Source organism: Anarhichas minor, unplaced genomic scaffold, assembly GCF_050575085.1.
Source record: "Anarhichas minor isolate MPS153535 unplaced genomic scaffold, ASM5057508v1 ptg000058l, whole genome shotgun sequence".
Classification (NCBI taxonomy): domain Eukaryota; kingdom Metazoa; phylum Chordata; class Actinopteri; order Perciformes; family Anarhichadidae; genus Anarhichas; species Anarhichas minor.
In genome coordinates this window covers 6172606-6194476 of record NW_027466504.1, presented here as the reverse complement: position 1 = coordinate 6194476, position 21871 = coordinate 6172606, and the positions used below count along the sequence as shown (strand labels likewise).

At 43.8% G+C, this 21871-nt stretch overlaps 1 protein-coding gene across 1 annotated transcript in view; it reads left to right on the top strand.

Moving 5' to 3' along the window:
• The window catches only part of dntt (deoxynucleotidyltransferase, terminal), a 70091-nt gene extending 48707 nt beyond the window's left edge, over nt 1-21384 (top strand). Inside the window, exon 11 of the mRNA XM_076076973.1 lies at nt 21055-21384. Coding sequence (XP_075933088.1) covers nt 21055-21141 — 87 coding nt within the window. The 3' untranslated portion in view covers nt 21142-21384. The remainder of the gene's footprint in view (nt 1-21054) is intronic.
• Nucleotides 21385-21871: the final 487 nt, after the last annotated feature.

The window sequence follows — 21871 nt, the reverse complement described above, 5'->3', positions numbered from 1 at the left end:
AAGAGCATTTTCAGGTCATGACAAATTTGATGAATAGCTTTTATTCTTAAATAGTTGTAAAATTAAAGGATTATTACTTTCATTTTATTTCCCTTTTAGCACTTCAATAAATACAAAAGATTGAATGCAATATCCTTTTTAATTGATCATATTGCATTCAATATTGTTCTTATCTAACAACCTAATAATAGTATTTATTGCTAAAATGAAAATTGCATTAAGGACTTCATAAGTTTCTGGGCAAAACAATTCAAATGTTTCTAGCTGGTGAAGTGTAGTTGAATCGTAGCAGTGAAAGCTTCCTGAATATCTGGGCTGAAAGCAGCACATAAAGTTTACACGTGTTAATGGGATCCCAAATATAATTAAATATGCTGTAATCGCATAAAAAAATCGACACATTACATTAAAAAAAGTTTCAAATAGAGTTTGTTTCTACCAATACTACGCTTTGTGTGTGTTAAAAAAGGGCCATCTGTTAGAGACAGTTACAGAAGCATGAAGGTCCACAGGAGATTCCTTTTAACATTTGAAAAATACATAAATGAACAGCAGATGCTAGCTGTTTCCCTGACGAGCATAAAATGTTTAATTTAAAAAGTGATCACAAGGAAGACCGTTTCTTTCTTGTGCTCCACCTCTCTCTCTCTCTCTCTCTCTCTCTCTCTCTCTCTCTCTCTCTCTCTCTCTCTCTCTCTCTCTCTCTCTCTGTCCACCGGGGGAAACAGCAGAATTTAATATGAGGCTCACTGTCAAATTACGATATCTCGGATGTAGAGTGCTCACAGCTCTTTCGACCCCCCACCCTTTGAGCAGTGGATGAGTGGACAATAACGGGGCAATTGCACTGGGCTTTGGGGAGCGGCGGTGTCGAACGCTCCCTTGGCTGGCCGGCCGGCTCTCTCCCGGTGAGGACGGGAGCTGCCTGGAATGGAGCCCCCCCCCCCTCCCTCTCAGCAAGCAGGGGAGCAAGGGGGAGGAGAGGTTTAATTTAGCGGATGGCGGCACAAGGACCCTCAGGGCGTCACATACTGTAAGACACACACATACCTGAGCGCGCCTTGTGACGGACAAGCGGGCCCGAGGAAGGTGCGGCCCCCGTCCTCCAAACATCCTGGTGGCAGGCTGGGAGAGCTGGGAAATTAGCCTTTTTTTTTTTTTCTTTAAATGGAGTGATGTGCGGACTAGGCGGGGGAAGGTTGCTCACTTACCGTTCACATTTGCAAACGTTTCACCTCGACCTTGGTGGCACGTCTGTTCTTACAGTGAGAATTCTAATTAACGGAGGCAGATGAATAGACCCGTGCGCTTGAAAGGGGAGGGCTGCGTTGGGACGTTTTTCAAGGTCAGAAGTTGACCCAGTTCATTCAGTGCTTGGTGTGTGGCCATAAGCTTTCAACCAAAGTCAATCCATTTGTACAATATACTATGCCATACTATACTATAGATAATATATATATACTATATAGTGCAATGGTGAAAGAATCTTTGTCTGTACGTCCGTCCGGTCCATTCTCGTGAACGCGATATATCCGGAACGCCTCTAGGGCACAAACTTTGGCACAAACGTCCACCCGATCTCAAGGATGAACGGATTTGATTTTAAAGGTCAAAGGTCAAGGTCACTGTGACCTCCCGTCTGTCCCATTCACAGGAATCGCATTGAGTGATTTTGTTTTTTTCTCTTCAAATTTGGCACAAACCTCCACTTGCTCTCGTGGTTGAACTGATAGCAATTTAGTGGTCAGCTCAATAATTCATATGCCAATTATGCCAATTTCCCACTAATACGATAAAAGAGTGACATTTTTTACAGACATGGATGTGAACTGCAGCGTGACTGGTTGGCTGGAGGTGTACAACTGCGAGGAGGTGATTCTAGTTGGTGATAATATGAATATCTGCAGTTATCTCTCTCAGGCTGTAGCAGAACATAGTGGCACCGTTCTCCAGCGTACAGAGTCACACTGAACGTAGCATCCCAACCTCTGCCTTTGATCATAAAAGAACAAATATGATCCCGTACTAATTCGAAACATGCAGCAATTTCATGCTACTTCAATACCATTTGTGTTTCCATTAGTGAACCATTAGCTGAGGGTTTTGATCCAATGCAGCTCATAATAAGTGAGAAAAACCTTAAATTATTCCTGTTTGTCGCCCATGTTGTCAGAAACCAATAACAAGGAGCGCAAAAATCAAATAGCTACAATAAGACACGCACTCATTCCTGCTGTGCATCTTCATGATATTCATATGAAATGTAGCTGAGGAGGGCTGAGTGTCAGCACGGAAGCGCGAGTCGGAGGGAAAGTTTATTTTTTCCATTGTGTTACACGGGTACAAACAATATGTAGCATTTCATTAAGCACACTAAGTGAATTACAAGTCGAATCATCGTCATTGTTTATTATTGCTGCGGAAGCGGAGTATTCCAGGAACATTGCACTGGTAATTGCTACACTGGCTGTTCTATTTCCAGCAGCAGCAATTGATTTCAAGTTTCTTTTTTTTCTTCCCTTCCTTCCTCTAGGCTCCCTCTAGTGTGTTGATAGTTTATTTTGTTACAGCCTTTGTGCAGTATGTTAGTGGTTTGAGCGTGCATTCAGTATTGGATTAATGCTCTTTTTTGTTTTTAATGTTGATCCTCATAAAGGAGTCAATAACTCAGTGCAGTAGGAAGTATAAAGGTTTGACATAAAGGACAAATGCATGTGGGAAGTGAAGCTTCAGTCTCAAGCTCATTTACAACTTGTGACTAAAGTCCGTCTGTAAGAAAACGAGTGTTGTGAATGGACTGTGTTGAGACACCTTCAGAGGCGATCGTATCTCTGCCAGCCAGCAGTGTTGCGCATCCAAGTTGTTTGAGGGGTCACAGTTTTAAAGCTCATAATGAACGGTTTACCTTACACAGCTGTTTGTGTCCTGTGTGGAACCAAGTCAATGTCGACTTATTTACCTTACTTTTGTTACACAACGTACGTACTCAATTTACGACGCAAGCGTACTCATTTTAGTAGTAGTACCAAGGACTATGTTTACAAGGCCCTCCACCGGGCCACATCAAGGAGGCTCTTATTTCTGCTCTGAGGATGGAGGAGCGAGGGAGGGATCTCTGAGGAGCCATGAGCGTATATACACGAGAGCGGCCTTCACGGAAGTCTTTTAACAGTTGACACGCCCCCTCTTTAGATTCTATTTGTTTTCTGACTCACCATCTGGTTAAAATATATGTCAATGGAAGGTCTGAACATAACAAAAGGACCACAAACAACATTCTTCATTTTTTTTAGAGAGATTTGTCTTTTGATGATCTGTTTTTTCTCCCATTAAATTTTGATATGGATATAATTAAAGTCTTTCTGTCAGCAAGAAACACTTTTTACATCATTTATCGTCTTTTCCGTTCCCGAGCATCTGGTTTGATGAGCTACATAATTTCGAGTTTCCCCCAAACATTTAGCCTAATAAATAATTTCCAGTGTTCAAAAGACACCATGATAATAATCTGGGATATTTAATAATGACTTCAGTCAGAATCAGAATTTCAATACATACAGACACAAAAAAATGAATAAATAAGACAAACGCAATCTTCCAGCAGAAATCGATCCTGTGCTTATAAACAGGACACAGAACACAGTATAAATACATAATGCCTTTGGTTAAACAGGTAATGGGCTACATAGAGGAGACACCTCTACTCTGGCAGTGATGATAACTGCTTGTCTTTATTAATATTAATATAATACACGTGTGTAGACACAAACTCCATGAAAAAGTCTCTCCAGCTGTTAAAGCCAACTGACTTGGGATGTACCCCAAGACTCAATTATTGCCTGGTTCTACCTGCAGAAATCAGCCATGCTTTAACTTAATTGGTCTTCTATGAGTTGTCTTGTATGTTGCATAATGCCCCTGGAAAGTACTTTGTGACTTTTCTGTTACAAACGCTACAGTATATGAATGTATTATCCTTACTTACTTAATCTGCGTAAAATAGTGCATCAACCATCACTCATGGCTGCAGTTTTATGAATGTTGCAGCACCAAATACAAGTCATATAATCATTATAAGCCCATAGCGAAGCACACATATACGATACAGATATTACGTCACCAAAAGGCTGGCTCCCCGTAAGCCATTTCTCTCACACACATGCGCGCTTATACACACACACACACACACACACACACACACACACACACACACACACACACACAGGAAAATAGAGAGAGAGTGAGAGAAAGTGTCAAAGGAGAACCTTCTCTTCACGAGCGTCTGTCGGTTCTCGTCCTTCACTCAGGTTTTTCTCTCTCTCATGGCGGGTTGTGTCGGTGTAAAGCCCCCACTTCTTCTTCAATCTTTACTCATGCAGCACCCCGTCGCTCGCTCGCCCGGTAGAACAGAGCCCTCTGTCCCGGCACCGTTGGGTCAGGAGTCTCTCACAAAGTCAAGTGGGATTTTTGTGGAAAATCTTTGTCCATCGCTGCAAGTTAAATCGGCATCACTGATTGGAGAAATGCCATCATGTCTTTTGCCAAAAACAAATGTAGAAATGTCATCATCATGGCTGGAAACATCCTCGTCGTGGGTTGAACAGTTATCACTGTGGGCTGCAAACATTACCACCGCAGATAGAAATGTCATCACCGTGGGTATCAATGTCATCACTACAGGTGGAAATGTCACCTCGGGTGATAACACACACACACTATGTCCCCTATTCCTGGCCATATTTCATGAACTGGTGCGATTATCATTTCCTGAGAAACTCACAGAAACGTTGGACAGCGATGTGTCAGTGCTTTCCAAGAAGAAAATTGGGCAGTTCATAACATACTGCATGAAGATGTCTTGCCGCTGAGCAGAGCTGGATGAGGAGTTGCTTCTTAAGCTGGGATCAGACTCCAGGATTTAAGGAATCTCAACATATCTCATATTTACAGGCCGTCCGCTCCAGATTTCTCACTTAGAGAGAAGCTCCCACCTAGTCGTGAGGACGGGAAATTACAGATTACAAGATTCGTTCGGATTTGGGAAACAGGATTTGGAAAATTGGACCGTCTTGAATGTTGCAAACATGTGCATTCTCGCAATCTGCTGTGACAAACCCAAATCCAGCGTGGAGCTAGGCCAGCAAGAAAATCTCTGCAGTCATAATTTGTGGAAGGAAAGTGAAGTGAGAGAATGTGGATGGCAGAATGGCAGTGCAGGTGTGGAAACCAGGAGCTTTGGGTTTCTACTGTTAAAACAATTGTAAAAGCTGGTGTCAGCTGTGACTTCTCTGTTCAGTTTTATTGTTTGCTACTTCATGATGCCATGATGGGGTATGCTTGAAATAAAGTGTGGTTCAAACATGCCTTAACGCAAAAGTGTTTGTATCGGTTCCAAATGGCCACAATCCACGATGTCGAGAAAAGCCTGCCGGGGAAAAACGCTATGAAATGGGGATAACTGTGGATTGATTGGATTGTTTTTCACGTATCCAGACAACGTTTCTCCATAAACAGTTCATATGAAATCTTACGTAAAAAAGTTACTCCTCATTTTTTCGTGCCTTAATAAGTCCAGCAACACGTGTCAATTTCCACTCTTAACATGCATTTTCAAGAGAAACCTCCGTCTTCACAGGTAACTCCTTGGTTAGGTTTAGGAAAAGATTGTGATTTGGGTTTAAATAACTCCGAAAGTTACGTAACAAACAAATCCACGTTGACTTCTCGTTTCGCACGAGGCACGAACAGCGATCACCTGCGTGAAAGACCGGTTGTTGTTTTGCCCTCCAGCCCTGTATGGGGTTTTGCAGACTTTATACTTCCTGGTTCATCATTACAGCGCATACATTTTTTGTAGGAATAGCAACAGACGCTGTATGAGTCTGATCCAGATGATGCCCTGACTTTTCGTCTCGCGCCACCATGAGGTTTACATTTGTGCCTCTGAATTATTTGGTGGAACTCAGGTCAATTTGTTTGTCAAGCACTAATTAGCAAATGCTAGGATGCTAAAAGGCTAAACAAAGATGGTGAACATGGTAGACATGATATCTGCTAAACACCTGCATATTAGCATTCTCTATTGACTCTTATGACTGTAGACACTTTGTCCTGTTTTAGATGCCAAAAAGAGAAACCCAACCCTGCATCCTTTACTATTTGCAACTACTGTGTGCTGTTGTACAATAAACAGATACATGCAACAACGCGTGTAATTCCCACACTCTACTAAAGAAAGGATTACTGTGACTGGGTTTAGCGCCAGATCTAGTAGATAAAGACTCGATCACGTGTGCCGGAAAGGTCAGTCACACTATCGCAACACTGTAGAGCTGCTTGGCTTTTCCAAGATGTTTTCTTTTTCAAAATGTTGGTTATGTGGGTAGCTGCCCTTTGAAGATGACCACAATAGATGTCGGCTGGCTCAGGTCATAAGAAGCACGATAACATCGCAACGCAGTTATGTGATACAGCAACCAATTTGACCCCGGCCACCACAATCCCCCCGATGTCAATCCCATTGCACACCTTGGGATGAACTTGATCGGGTTTAAACAGCGGGACACTCCTGGTTCCTGTCTGAGTCGCTGCCGTGATGTGTGGCAGTAAATGTCAGCGCCAAAGGTAGTCAAAAGTGGCACTGAACACAGGTTTTCTTTCTTCTGTTCACAAAAACCTTATCTGGACAATGTGGGACAATAGACCGGAGAAAGGACTGGTTGCTTTGTTCACTGTAACGACCATGGCACGATCACACATGGAGGTCCTCCCTGGAAAAAGATCCTTTTCTGCCAGTATTATGGCTGTGCTTGCAAAAGACTAACATCCTGCTTGATAAACTATAAGTTCCTTGGAAAAGAATGTATATTAAATGTCCTCATTTTTTCACCTGCCTTGCGCAGTTCACACCCAAAATAGCATCTAATCAATACAGACGGAATACAGAACACAGCAAATACCATCAGATCTTTAATTACCTGGAAAGCATATCCAGATCCAGATTGTATTACTAGGTGTAAATGAGGTCTTTGTATTCTTGCCAAGAAAGCAGCTCCGTGGGGACAATATAAATGCTGCGTTTGAAGGCAAAGAGAGCTCTTTTACTCTCGCTTTCATTCCTGCTCATACAATCCCCACACACGTTGGAAACCTCCTGGTTTGATCATTTATTGCTGCACTTTGGCTTGGTTGTTATCTCTCAGTAATGTATTTGCTTCCAGTCTGTGTGCAGGCGCTATAATCAGGATCTCCTCTACACGACTGGAGGGCCTCTGTCGATTCTCCGTCCATGTTAATGCCATAACCGCGCAACAGGTCCGAGTGTCTTCTCGCATTTATTCTGATTAAGAACCCTGTTCTCCTCCGAGGGAGCTGCCACTCAGTATTACAAAGACGGGTGTGCTGGTTCGCCACAAAAGCCTGCACACATTTCTGTTTTCTTTTTCTTCTTCTTCTGCCAGTCAAAACGGGGTTCAAGGAATTTTTCACTTCAGGGATTTGCTTTGATCACGCCAGTTTGGACATTTTCCCTGCTATGTCCCCGAGTTGGTCTTGAAAAGCTCTGACTGTAAGACGGAAGCCGAGTGGAATGATTGCAGACAGGTAAATCAGCATGTGGGTATGATGGATTATACTGTGACAACATTCGTTGAGTGTAATATGAAGGTGTGTGCAGCAACGTCTAGTTCTAACCAGTCCCTAGTCGTGATTTGTGCTCCACTGTTGTTTTCACAAAAACAGTGGCAAAAGGATGGATACAAAGCCTCAGAATCTATTATAGTAGACAGCTTAAATGTCACATTTTGGTTCAGCAAATCTGAAGCAAGAGTTGTAGTTGGAAAATTCAAATCAGCTGTCTACGTGTCGGTCCATGTGATGGAAAGGTCGTTAAAACATCAAGATATTCATGAGAACAAATGTGCGAGAACCCTTCTTTTGTCCTCCCTTCCCGTGAACAAGAGTCCTGTTCGCTCCAACCACCCAAGTAATGACGCCCCCATGACAGGTGAACAATGCAAATATGGACATTCATTTCAGGACACAGTTGCCTTGTGATTGGGTCGTTCCACATAGAGGTCAGAGACATAATTAAGGGACTTTAATGGGAATGATCGGGGAGTGTGAAGTGGGAGGGCTGCTGCAATAATGTTGCATAGTGATAGAGGTATAGCCGAGTGTTACAGAGCCAGTTAATAAATGGTTTACTGGCTGATTTACTGGTCTTTTTTTGATTTATTTTTTCAATTTGAATTTCACATGTATTTTGTTTACATTTCGCGTTTACTTGAAGTTGTGATTAAGAAGGTTTCATATCTTTTATCTTCCATCAGTAATGCTGTTCAACACCAAATACACAACATGCAGACAGCAAATACTGTAGAAACAAGGATACGAGCCATGCTAGAATCTCTGTGAGGCACAGTGATGCTTTAAACTGACCGCTAGCGGTTAGCACACATAACATTTACCATGTTCACTGTCTTAGATTAGCGTGTTAGCATGCTAACATTGGCTAATTAGCACTAAAGACGAAGTACAACTGGGGCGGATGGGAATATCCTAGCTTTGTAGGCACCAACATAGATTGGTTGAGTATATGGTCATGTGGCTTCAGGCCAATCGTTGTCCAAGACTGGCAGAGAGGCAAGAGGAGTGTCCAATTATGGACATGAGTGACTCCATTTTGTTGCATAAACAGTCTGGAAGAGAGAGACGGAGAATATCAAGTGAGTCGGAGATTAGCTACCACTGTGGCAGAAACAATGATCTGGCACTGGATGTGTAAAGAGCCAGGGCCGAAACACCGCAAGGCTGATGAACAGATGAGAGGCAGGTGAGTGAACTGGAAGGGCTGATGAGCTGATTGATGGCAGGTGTGTGTAGATCCAGGAGCCGGAAGGTGAGCCACACACACACACACACAGCGGAGAGGGAAGAAACTGTTGGTGGTTAATGAAAAGTCAGGGGATCACCAAAGTCTTGGAAGATTCATTCTCCAGGCACCCTAGATACGTGTGTGGATTTCCATGGTAGACCGTCCAAAGATTGTCCAGAGATTTCACACAAAACCCCAAATGTCAGCCTCATGATAGTTGTGGAGGAAAAGTCACCAAAGTCAGTAGGATTCATTGTCTGATAACCAGGAATGTATGTGCAAAATGTCATGGTAACAATTCCAATAGTTGTTGAGATATTTAATTATTGACCAAAGCAATGGACCAACCATTTCCATTTAGCTTCTCCACCATGTTAACCATCTCCACTGCCTCCAAATTCATCTGCCTTCCCACACCCAGTCTATCAGACATGAACCACAGAACCACAATATCAAATGACACTGGTCTCCCCTGAAACCAATCAGCAGAAGTTGTGTTCTTTCTGCAATAATCTGCCATACTGACACTGTTGTGAGTACATGAAGGTTTTGTGCACTGTTTATATCTGATATGTATATCTGTGTGTTTCTGTGTCCTGGCTATGGAAACAAATAGCCCTCTTGGACAAATTAATATAAAGATCCCTCGAGCCGGCTACCAAGAACAAATTCGGTCCCCCATTGGGCCAATGGATGTTGTAAAAATGTTATTTGTGAACACAAAAAACAACATGTTATTGTAAAAAGCCTTCACTGAAACTGTTTCATATAAAAAGGCCATCAGTAAACTGGCAGTATGTAATGCTTCCAACCAGATCGCACGGGGAGGCGTATAAATAGCACATTTCCGTCATTTCAGTGTGTCAGTATTCAGTATTTTAGGTTTTATGCGTAATTTACCCCACATTGTCACCGTGAAACGATCATGGTAATGTTTTGGCTATAGAACTACGGTGATGGATGTAGTCAAGTTTTGGCAACAAATCCACTTAGTTTGGTTTGGGAAAAACATCATGGTTTGGCTTAAAATAAGTACCTAAACTAAGTAAAATGCGTATTGGACCACTTTCAGATGGCTGTGTCATTCATATGGGGCGACCGTGGCTCACTGGCTTAAGAGGGTTGTCTGGTAACCGCAGGGTCAATGGTTCGATCCTCGACTGGGATGTGTCACGTGTCGTAGTGTCCCTGAGCAAGACACTGAACCCCCGGCTCCCCGGGCACCTGTCATTGGCAGCCCACTGCTCCCTATATACAGGGATGGGTCAAATGCAGAAGTCAAATTTCGTGTATGTGTATATATATATGACAATAAACAGGGTTTCTATTCTATTTCTATTTCTATTCTATTTCATATGCCGTTTGGTGAGAGCGGGATGGATGCAAAGGGATGAAGCAGGCAAAAAACAGTGCTGACTTCCAATTTCTGTAGAAGGAGTGCTTCTCATTCCTGTTTGGCAGATAGTTTGTGCTTCAGTCTTATGTTTCAATTCATCACTTTCTGTAGTCGAAAAAGATTCTGTTCATGCCTGACAACACAGTTTTTCTGGGGTAAATCGGGCAAATCTAAAACATCACAGGGAAAGGGTCGGTTTTGTTTTTTTTAGCTGCAAATGTGTGATTTATGTCGACAGGACAAGTATATTTTTCCATGACAGTGTTGCCGAGTGCAGCTTTAGCAGGCAGGCATGTGATGCTTGATGTGAGAATGTGCTAAGGGAACGCAAACAGTCATGGCAATGAAACAGGGGGAGAGAGAGAGAGAGACATAGATAGATAGAGTGACACATGAAGACACGGGAAGAGACAGGAAGGTTTTGTCGCCATTCCGTTATCCCTGACGAGGCTGTATCAGCAGGATGGTCATCTAATCAGCCTTCACAGTGGGACAACTGCATCAGTTAGCATCAATGATAAATCATATTGACAGCTATTGCCTGACAGAAGGGGGGTAATGATAGAGGAGGGAATGGGGAGCTGTTGAAAAATAGATTGAAATTAAAGGGAATTAAGGGGAGGGGAAAGAAGAGTGATGGACACAGCAAGGTGAGGGAACATTTCTAAAAGAAGAGAAAGACATTCAGGATAATTGCATGAATATTATCCATTCACTCACTGTATTTGAATTTCCCCACCCCCGCTTTTGCCCCCCCTGTCACCCGTTTCACCATTGACACCTCACCCGCTGCAGCTCTGCCTCAACTTCTACAGCCTCCCATCCGCCCACACAGTGCCTGTTACCAGTGCCTAATGGCTGAAGATAGAGGATAATAAGTATTTATAGATTGAGCCTGCGTTTTTGCATCACAAAAAAAAGAAAGAAATTAAATAAAAGACTCTCACAAATCCTGCAATCTGTTTTTCTGTAATTGCAGTGTAAAGAGAATAAATGAGTTGACTCTGTGAACTGAGAAGGAGAGGACAAAGAAGGCAATATAATGAGAGAGACGGAGATGTTGGAGGTGGGGGCTGCATAGGGGTTGGACTGAACCGGGGGTGTCGGCTCACTCGGGTGACAGATTCCGCTCCATTATTGATGAAAGTGAACGGCAGAAGGTTTCAGGAAAAGGCCCGGTGTTGGTCCGTGTCCGCTTGCCATGTAACATTAATTGACACAGCCCTTGGGGTGGTACAGGCACCCGTCCGTCCGGGGCTCCTGTTTCAGTTTGCGCCATGATTTATTTACAGGAACACTCGACTGAACAATCATTGGGGTGGTTCGGGCCTATCTTGTGGTCTCTTTGCTGCCATGTCCTCTAAAAGGCATGGCTGGTCTCACTGTAGAACAGCAGGAAAAGGAGATAGCTCATGTTGCAAGAGGTGTTCAGTTCATGTACGAACAAGTCTTTCACACAGTCTCTTTAAACTGAACTGACTGTACTTAATCCTCACTGTCACGGAACAAATCAGTGACTCCCCTCACTGGGGACTAAGTACTTTTGTCAGATCAGATGCTTACTTGGTTGATGGCTTACTAAAATCAATGTATCCTCATACAACGGTTCGTATTGTATCTTACGAAGTTTTTGGTGCATTTTTCTACTACTGTCCAGCAATAGGTTCAATCATTGGGTCAGCGCAAGCCTGATGTGCTTCGGGCAACAAAACTACCTTTAGGTTTAGGCTTAGAAGGGTTTTCCAGACGTCACTCTCCCAGCAATCCTTTCAAGGTCCTCCCTGTGCACCCTGAGGCGTTCCCAAGCCAAAAGAGAAAGATAATCCTCCTATCTCTAAAGCTGAGCCAGCCAGCCTACGAAAGGAGGCCAATTTTGGCTGCTAGCAGCCACGATTTCATTCTTTGGGTCACTACTCAAAAGCTCATAGGTGAGGGTCAGAACCCAGATGGACTGGTAATTCAAGAGCTTTGCCTTCCCATCCCAGCTCCCTCTTCACAGCAATGGTACAGCACAACACTACTGCAACAATCAAACCATATCACTTCTTCTTTATCGAAGATAAATGATCTCCCTTGCTTGGGGCATTGACTCACTCCCAAGCCGGAGGGTGCAATCCACCCTTTTCCGGCAGAGACCCATGGTCTCAGATGTGGAGGTACTGACTCTCATCCCGACTGCCTCATACTCGGCTGCCCAACAATGTCCTCAGCATCTTAGGGCCCTTGCCAAATCAGGATCATATTGAAACCGTATTGAAAATTCAATGACAGGCTGCTTAGGTCTGTAGTGATCGAATTACTGTTCAGTCAATCATTCAGTCTTTGCGAAAGTAATTTTGCCTAAAAATCAGAACAGATCATTAGATTATACAATTTTTTTGCAAACTGCCATTTGGCTAAGAGGCATCATGGATGAAGACAAACTGGTGGGCTTGTTTACCAATCCTCATGTGATAAAGACTATTTGCTGAACTGCTGGAGCGCACCTATGAAGAATGCAAGTACGGTCGTTAAGTTGTGGCGAGATTCAAAGGTGATGTGACCACTGTTCCTACGGTGTCAAGGTTTCATCCATTAAAAACTAAAAATGTAAGGATGTTTTGCCTTCTTTGTGTCCCAGTTAGAATGCTATTGACTGAGAAAAAATAATTTGATTCTATGTGCCGCTAAAAGGCTACCAGGAGATGCCAACAGGGCCTTTTTCCAATGCGCTATACCTATGGATACAGAGAAGCACCAGTGACTACAAATCTGGACTAAACTAAAATATTAAATTTGCCACTACGATTGATAACCACAAGCGAATGTAAATGTTTTGTATATAAATCTGTTTAGGAACCCTGCTTTCAGTCAATGTCATACATTGATGATTCAGCCTGTTCCCAGTTCATGAAAGGTTGTAAATGAGCTATTCTGAACACTGTCTGTTGATCAGAGCCCTCCAGCACAGAGGTGACTCGTTTTCTGTTTGCAGAACCAACAACTCCGGTTTGTTTGGACGGAATATGAGAGGGCAAAGCAACGACAAGAGGCCGCAGCTATTTTTGTAATGGTGCAGGCATACAGGATGTGGTAACAGATTTATTTTTTTTTGTCTCCGTGTGACCCCCAGAGACCCTGTGCTGGAACCACGGTGCGATTAGGAGGAATACATTATTTAGCCAGTGTGGGCCTTGGCATGACTCATGACAAAATCAGATCACTTCTTTTCTTCCTTTTTTAAAAGCCGTCTGCTTTGAGCGACCGCGCTCTGACACTTTAGCGATAGAGAGAAAAACATCCACCACAAAGGTGTCTCTGCCACAAAAGCATCTAACGAAAAGCAAATAGAAGGTACCTTCAGTTAAATTGGCGGGGGAAGAGATGGCACATTTGCCAACATGTTCCTGGCTCCAAAGCGAACCATTTACCAATGTAGGAAACTTTTCAATGATAGGGAAGAAGGACAATATCTGCCAACCTTTAACTTAGGATGCATATTGGCAGTTCTGTGTTGGATGATAATATTTAGAAGCACAGCCAGGAAAGCACTTCGAATAAAAAACGCCATTTATTTATAGGTTTTAGGATCTCTTGATATGTGCATCCGTGCAAAAAAACACAGAGAAGGGCTGCTTCCTTTTGCCACGAAACTCTGAGAGAGTCTCTCTGGAAGCACACAGTCCAGGGCCCAGACACCAAAATTACCCAGCGCCGCTTGATTATTACTGACACACACTATATTGCACCTTCGGCTTCCCAAAGGGTCATTCACCATCACAGTGAGTTACCAAAATACAAAATGACTGCTATCAAGAAAATAAAGCCATCTGCATCAAGCCCACCAATGCCAAATAGAAAACCTGAGTGCCCTTATAGAACAAATCCGCTGGCTGGTTCATGTGTTCTCTCACCACTCGCCAATACTGAAGTCACAGAATTCATTCATTCACAGACAGGCACATTATTTTGATGATGATCAGAGTCAGCAATCTTCCCTTCCGAAAGATAAAAATCGTTTTTCAGTCTCAAAAGAGTAGTTTGAAATTCGTTTTGACAGCCTATAGAATAAGAGCAAAAAATATAAGTAATGGCAGCTTACTTTACCGTTAAATGTGTCTCCAAAACTCGGGAAAAACAACTTACTTTTGGAATTGTTTTCTGGTCACAAGCTGCATTTCTAACCTGCAGGTATAGCATACTCCCGCCCAATCCCAGTCTCCAGTGGTGTGACCGATCAAATGACTCCGAAGATCCTGGCTCATCTCGGTACAAATAAGCGTCGTTATGATTCCCAAACTAAGCTCATATTTTGCAAATGTGGCGTTTTAATTGAGCAGAATGAAAAGGAGTGCTGAGGCAGCAGCATCCGATCACACTGTCAGGACGAGGAAGCAAATTGGTCACGCAAAACCAGCCCCTCCTCAACAAACCAATTAATTATTTATGGGCTTCAGTGGAGCCGAGAAAGTTAATTTATTGTTATCATTAGTAGAGCGTTCTGTTTGGGTCCATATGAGGAAGAGTCAAGCTACAATTACGGGCTCCACAGATTAGAGGGGACTTCGTACGACGGTGGCAGACAGCCGTTCTCACACTTCACGAGGTCACAGGACGCCTCCGAACTTCAGGGAAGATGATGGGCTAATAAATGAAAATTAAAAGGATGAGGACAACAAACAAACATCTTGCAAGGACAATTGTCCAAGCCGACATGCTGTGTGTCAGGAGGAATACTAATTAAAGTTAGGAAGGAACTTTTAAGTGGTTCTTGCTGATACCTCTATATGACCTACATCAGCAAACAAGACCATCCGGGAAAATGTTGACTACTTCTATATATTTATTCTTAATGCCTGTCATTGGGTCCGTTCCTCTACAAAATAAGGCGAAACGATTTCACCGGAAACCACGCTGCTGGAGGCCCAGGCCGTATTGCTGGCCCACTGTAGGGAAGGGAGGCACGGGAGAACCAGAACCAGGACTGAGCGGGGCAGCTTGTTAGACCCTGCTGCAGTAAAATAAAAGGTTTTTTAAAGGGACTCTGGTTCTCGGAAACAGTACCACTTTTGTCCGCAGGGACCAAAACATCCCTCAAAAAGGGACTTTTTAGTACCTGTCCTAAAGTAATGTCTTAAAATGAATACATTGTCGTTACATCTGCATTGTGGAGTTCAGAGAAAACTAATAACAGTGGATCTACTTTTGAATTTATCTTCAGTAAATATGATGTATGTAGCTTTCGTCTTCACTTATGGATGTGCAGAAAGTACATGGTTAACATATTGTATACACAAAACATACTCGTGTAACCCATGTGACAAAGGGTCCAACACACATCGTCTCTGTAGCACCTGCAACCACACCCAACAGTGATGTCATGGGGTACTGACACACCGGAATTAATACAAACATATATATTATTACACAAACAAAAAGAGATTTGTGTGAGGTTTTTAAAGTGCGAACAAATTACATCTTTCTTCGCATTCATGGCGAGCGAGAAAGAAGCCGTTGGTTGCCATGGCATGGCAACCCGCTGAAGGACTCTGTCATGGACAGTCATTGCTTCATTCAACTCCCTTTATTCAATGACAATGATGTGCAAATGAAAACATGCATTCAGAAGTTCTGCTTTGGCAGCATCACAAGGATGCTGAAAAAAAAAAAAAACCACCACCAAGCTTTTATTACACTTCTCTCAGACTCTCTGCCGTGTCTGCCCATTACCTTTGGGCAGCCTAATCAACTAAATAACTTTGATTTGCAAATGTTTACTCCTCCACGGGAGCAGAGAGCCATAACGCCGGGGACGCCGAGCGAGGACCCCGTTGTTTTCCGAGTAGGAATTCATTATGTGCCCCCCCCCCCCCACCCCACGTCTGCCTCTCTGCCCAAAGCACGGGCTGATTAGCAAGCCGGGGACGGATAGGTAATGACGATAACACTAAACTCAATAGCTGTTTTATAGGCGGCAGTGCTTTATGACGCTTGCACTAATTGCTGGTGTGATTAGTGAGGTGTCTGTGCCCTCTCTGGTTGCTCCGGCTGTCCTGTGATCCGAGCTCTCGCAGACCGGATCACAGGGGAGGTGTGGGTGTGCGGTGGATCGTTGCAGGAGGAAGACACGGGCATAATCGCCTTCCCACTTTTTTTTTTTTTTCTGCTCCTGTCAGCCTTTTCCTGTGTGCTGCAATAAAGACAAATTAACTTAAAGGCAATCAAAGGATTTTTCCTCTTGATCTCTTGGCAATAAAGTAATCTATTTTTTAACTTGTCAGTGAGAAGAAGAAGGTCCAAATAATGATAAAGAAATAAAGGAGACTGAGAACATTGGCTGATTTGATTTACTGATATTCCGGTGAGAAAAAAACAAAAACCATCACACTTCTGTCAGCCTTTGAGTATGGCTTTATCTGATGGAAGTGTACCTTGGACTCTTTATATAAAGGTGGATGTCCTCAAACATGAAGTGCCGGTGAAAATACAACACGTTGAAACTGATTTTGAAAGCTTTATGCGCATCTGCCTTTCAGTCTGACCTCAATACTCGAGTTCTTGATATGCAGTCATTGCTTCTGTGGCAGAGCAGAAAGGGAGAAGCCCGCACACTTACTGAGGCTTTTGTTCACACACATTTTACTGCCAGAGAGTCGCTAAAAGGGAATTTGCATGGATTTCAGGTTGTGTTTGCATACTTCTCCTCATGACCTTTAGCTTGGTTCTCTTTGCAGCCTTCTGTTCTTCTTTCTGTTTCTAAAGATATCTCTCTCTCTCTGCCTGATACCATCTTAATGCATTTGCATTGTTTATGTGACGTTATTCATGTCGTGAAAGTCCCCCGTTTGTAGCGTTAAAAGATTAGCAACTGTGGAACTGTAGGCAATATCTTGTTTGTCGATTAAAAAGTCAAACATGTGATTTGTGTTCACATAAATATGTAATGAGATAATTTAACTATGACTCCCAAGGTGCTTCACTAATCTTAAGACTCAACGGTTTAGATCAGGTTACTTTCAGATTAAGGATGAATTCAGCCACATTTGAATACCGTATTGTTCCCAATTTAAAAAATAAGACTTTTTCTCTGCTTCCTGCCTGATGTGACTGGCCTTTTTCTGCATGGCAACAGTGGCTGAGGCTCATGGGTATCGTAGTATTATTTTTTTTTTGCCGTCCGCCGTGCCGAACTTTCAGAAACAAAATCGATTGAAGTTTTACATAAACCATCCCGTTGATTTCCTCCCAGCTCCCTAGCGCAAAGTCTGTGTAATGTCCGATTGTGTCAATAGAGCTGATCATTGTCTGGAGAATTCACAGCGCGCGAGTGGCCATGTTGATGACACAAAACTGGAAGAACGCAAACATCCAAGGGTCAAGAGGAGGGGTGATTTACACAAAGACGCCAACGAAAATTCCTCACCAACTTATCAGACAAATTCAAGGAACGGCAAGAGACTCGGCTGTTTATGACCAAATTTCAAACTGGCTACCAGACCGCGTTGTAATCCAGGTCAAACCTCCCTCCCGCACGCTCTACTAAAGCGCCGCCCTTCTATTTCACCAAACAAAACTATTTCCAGTAGGTGAGGACGAGACTAATACAAACAATCTCCTGTTGTGTGCTACATTTGTTAAATGGCAACTCCTGACAATGTCCAGACCTGGTCCTCCAGACCTGGTCCTCCAGACATTGTCTTTGGTTAACAGGTGCAAAAAACTACATTTTAACATGCATAGAGCAAGTTTTCCTTACTATAGAGACCTGGAGGTGGATGTCAGCTAATATGTTTCTTCAGAAAGTGAATTTGATGAGATTGGTGATATTCAATCACATCATTTCAAACAGAAGTAGCTTGTTCTAAAAATGGTGCTAAAAACAACTTGGAATAAAAGCTGATAACAAAAGACGAGCTGATTTTTGCCTGTTTCTAGTATAATTTGAACGGTCACGCTCGCTTTGGGTTGTTATTGAGCTTTCCTCCGTGTTTCTGTCCTTCAAGTGCTCACTGGCAGGAAGGCGCTGAACAGCGGTGCAGGTTTTTCTGTCCGTCTCCCTGCCTCCTCCTCCTCCTCCTCCTCTCTCTTTGATGTGTCAGTTGAGTCGGGCCAGAGCCGGGCAGGCAGCCATGTCCATCAGCCCCATCCATCAAGCGGTGGGCTGGGTGGCAGAAAGAGAGAGGATGACGGGCAGCAGAGAAGGGGCAGATGTTTTCCGCAGGAACTGATATGTGTTCACGTTGGCGAAGGGATGTCATTACGCGGCGGACAGAGAAACATGTCGCTGATTAGCGGGTTATTAAGTCAAGGACACTGGCTCGCAGTAACACGCGCGGCTTCCATCCTGGCGTGCCAGTCACTGAGAACCTCCGTGTCTCCGACAGATAACCTCTCTGTCTAATTAACCGCCGCTCTGTTCGTAAACTCTAAGCTCCTTTTGATACACCAAAAAAAGCCATTTGGAGTATAGTTTCCCTGTGTGGTGTGCCTGAAGGGGCAGAACTCAGAAGTACATAAGGCTTGGGGATTTTTCTCTCACTGTGTTGTGCTAAGTAAATAAAGCGGCTTCTCCCCGAGGGCTCGTAAGGATTGTAGGAATTGATGAAAGTGGACAGTGGAAGCGGAGAGAGGGCTTTCGCCCTGATCCAGGACAGGCTAGATTGGTAATGTGGAGAATCTCATCGGTTCCCCGTGTCTCTCCTTCAGTTGGATCTCCTGTAAGTCCTGTGTTGTTGGAAATGTGGATTTGCTCCAAAGCACATCAGCCTTGTCTCCATTGGTTCCTGTTTTTTCTTTCACTCCTCCCTGCCGCCACTTTTTTTTTTATCACCTGCAAGTTCAATACAGTGCGGCCTGCTGCATCATAAATTGCAGCGATCTGTGTTTTGAGCGGTGAGGGCAATAAACGGGTTCAGGGTTATGAGCACAATGAAAGATACAGGCAGTGGAGGAGCACATAATGGGCCTTGGGATGGTTTTGCTCAAATATAATATTGTTTTTTGTTTTTTTATATTAAAGAGCAATAATACTTCAAGGGACAGCATGGTTTTGTGTACAAGAGAAAATGAGAAAAAGAACTAACGGATATCGCACATTAAAACTCTGCAACTTGGTCTCTGAGGAGATTTTCTCTTATTTCCATCACAAGAAACTGTTACTCGTATACATGGAATAGAAATCTGCCTCCAGGTTTCTATAACTCTCTACCCCATTTTACAGAAACCAGTTTGACCGTATACATGACATTCAAGACTGTAACCCGGTTACTTCATTTCATTTAATCCCACTGAGTGCAAACAAGAACGGCTAGCACCAAACGCAGCGAGACTTTCAGGGTGCAGGTTTGCCCAAATGTAAAAAAAAAAAAAAAAAAGCCTTTGCACCCCAAATCCATTTTCTTTTCATCAGCAAATTGTTCAGAGATAAATATGACCTTAAGTTCTGTCAATGATGTTGAGTCACCTCGTTCGCTCGTCTCCCAGCACAAAGCACTTTACGACAAAACAAAGTGAAGAATACAGAGATGCTCAATTTAAAGATTGTGACAGTTGATTGCAGAACAGCTTGGAATCAGGGATGGTCACAAAATAGTAGTAGTAGCAGTAATAATGTACAGTTACAGTATATACGACTATGTTTTAACTCTAGAGCTCAGTACTACATATAGTTATATATATATATATATATATATCTCTTTTTACGCACGCTCAGCCATTTTTTTAAAATATTTATTATTTTTTATTGCATAATGTGCTTGGAAACAAATTAGACAAACATATTTGGAAGCCAAAAACAAAAGATCAACGCTAAAACTATCACCCAGACGGTCCATTGTAAACCTCACTCAACATTAACGTGTTTCCCTGTTTCATTGGGGGATTTCTATGGACCTTTCGAGTGCGCTCACCTTAACTTTTACTCCCAAATGCAGCGGTTAAGAAGACCTGTGATATGAACAAAGCCTAATGCACCGTGCCCCCGAACCTCTCCGCCGCCTGGCTAGCCTGTCATTTGCATTTTAAATAACAAGGCGGCATGTTGGGAGACGTGCCTGGTGGCGGTTTTCCCCTCTCCTGGCTGCTGACTAGTTGCACTCAGTTCTGTCTGCCTCTCGGCTGGCAGCGGGAGCCGGCGCGCTCGCGTTTTTTTTCCTGCCATCTCTTCGCAGCCGCGTCAGGTCCAGTTTAACACTTGGAGGCAGGATGTGTCAGAATCACAGTCCTCTCTCTCTCTCTCTCTCTCTCTCTCTCTCTCTCTCTCTCTCTCTCTCTCTCTCTCTCTCTCTCTCTCTCTCTCTCTCTCTCTCTCTCTCTCTCTCTCTCTCTCTCTCTCTCTCTCTCTCGTCCTCTCCAGGCTGTCTCGCTCTCAAGGTGAGTCAGGCCTCGTCACCGCTCCTATGGAGACACAACCCATCACATGGCCGCCGGTAGACGGCTGTAGGAGCCCCTGTCGTGGTTTGTCAGGGAAAATACTGGTCTGCTGAGAAGTGCAATCACTTAGAGCAAGGTTGGAGCGTTTATGGGTCGGAAGGGAGGTGGGCGTTCAAATGTAAATCGGCACAGCCGCAGTCTCAATTGATATTGACAGCTTGCAGTGGAGATAGGAGTACAAGCACTGCTAAGGCTGCAAAACATGAACACCTTCAGGAATAGCGAAGCTCAAATTTGAGAATTTGCGGATTTGCACTGGTTTTGCAGAGACAAAATTCCTGCACATTCCTGCACACTGTCACCCTCTTTCTGTTTGTTTGCCTCTCTCTCTCTCCCTCTCTCACTCCCTCACTCTCTCTCCCTCTATCTCTAGAAAGAGTTCCTGGCAGCCACGACTGAAAAGGACATCTTTGCCCATCTGGGTCTCGAGTACATCGAGCCCTGGCAGAGGAATGCGTAGGCCTCTGCTCCTCCGAGGCTGGATGACAACCCTGCGTGTGCATCAGTGTTGATCCCATCTGCTTGCCATTCTGCAGCTCTCCCGTGATTCACTTTCAAAACAGCTCTCGATTCCCATAACAGTTTGGTGTTGTTGTTACTGCCTTTGTGCTTGTTGTCTGGACTTGGTGTGATGATTCATAATTCTGCTTATTCACTGTTGTCTGTTAGCGAGCAAACACTCCGCCGTACCATTCACGGATTGCCTGTCTGTAAGTGTTGTAATCATTGGCAGGACACAAAGACGAATCAGACGGAGTGCGAATCGCCCGAGGTGCCTGCGAGGTGCAGGAGAGAGGCAGCCTGAAAGAAACACAGGGGGGGGGGAGGCAGGAAACGGCGAGGAAAGCGCTTGGGGGGGGGGGGGGTAGCTTTTGTCGAGCAAAATGTTGTAATCACCCTCCTCCTGGCAGGAGAGTGCTCGACGCGAAGCTGAGCCAGCTCTCTGGGGAATGGAGAGGCAGGTAATGAGCTTCAGATAGAGGAGCGTTCGGCGTCGCCATTTAGCTCCCATTTAAGCCGACGTCCACCGGAGATCATTTAGCTGGCGGCGCGGCAAAACACAGAGACCCTCAGCCGCCGCTCTTGTTCCACAATGAATCCCCTTCCCCAGATGCTCGGACGAAATTAGAGGCAATCAGCCGCACCGGGAAAATCCTGAAGAATTCAGACGGAAGGTAAATGAGTCCACT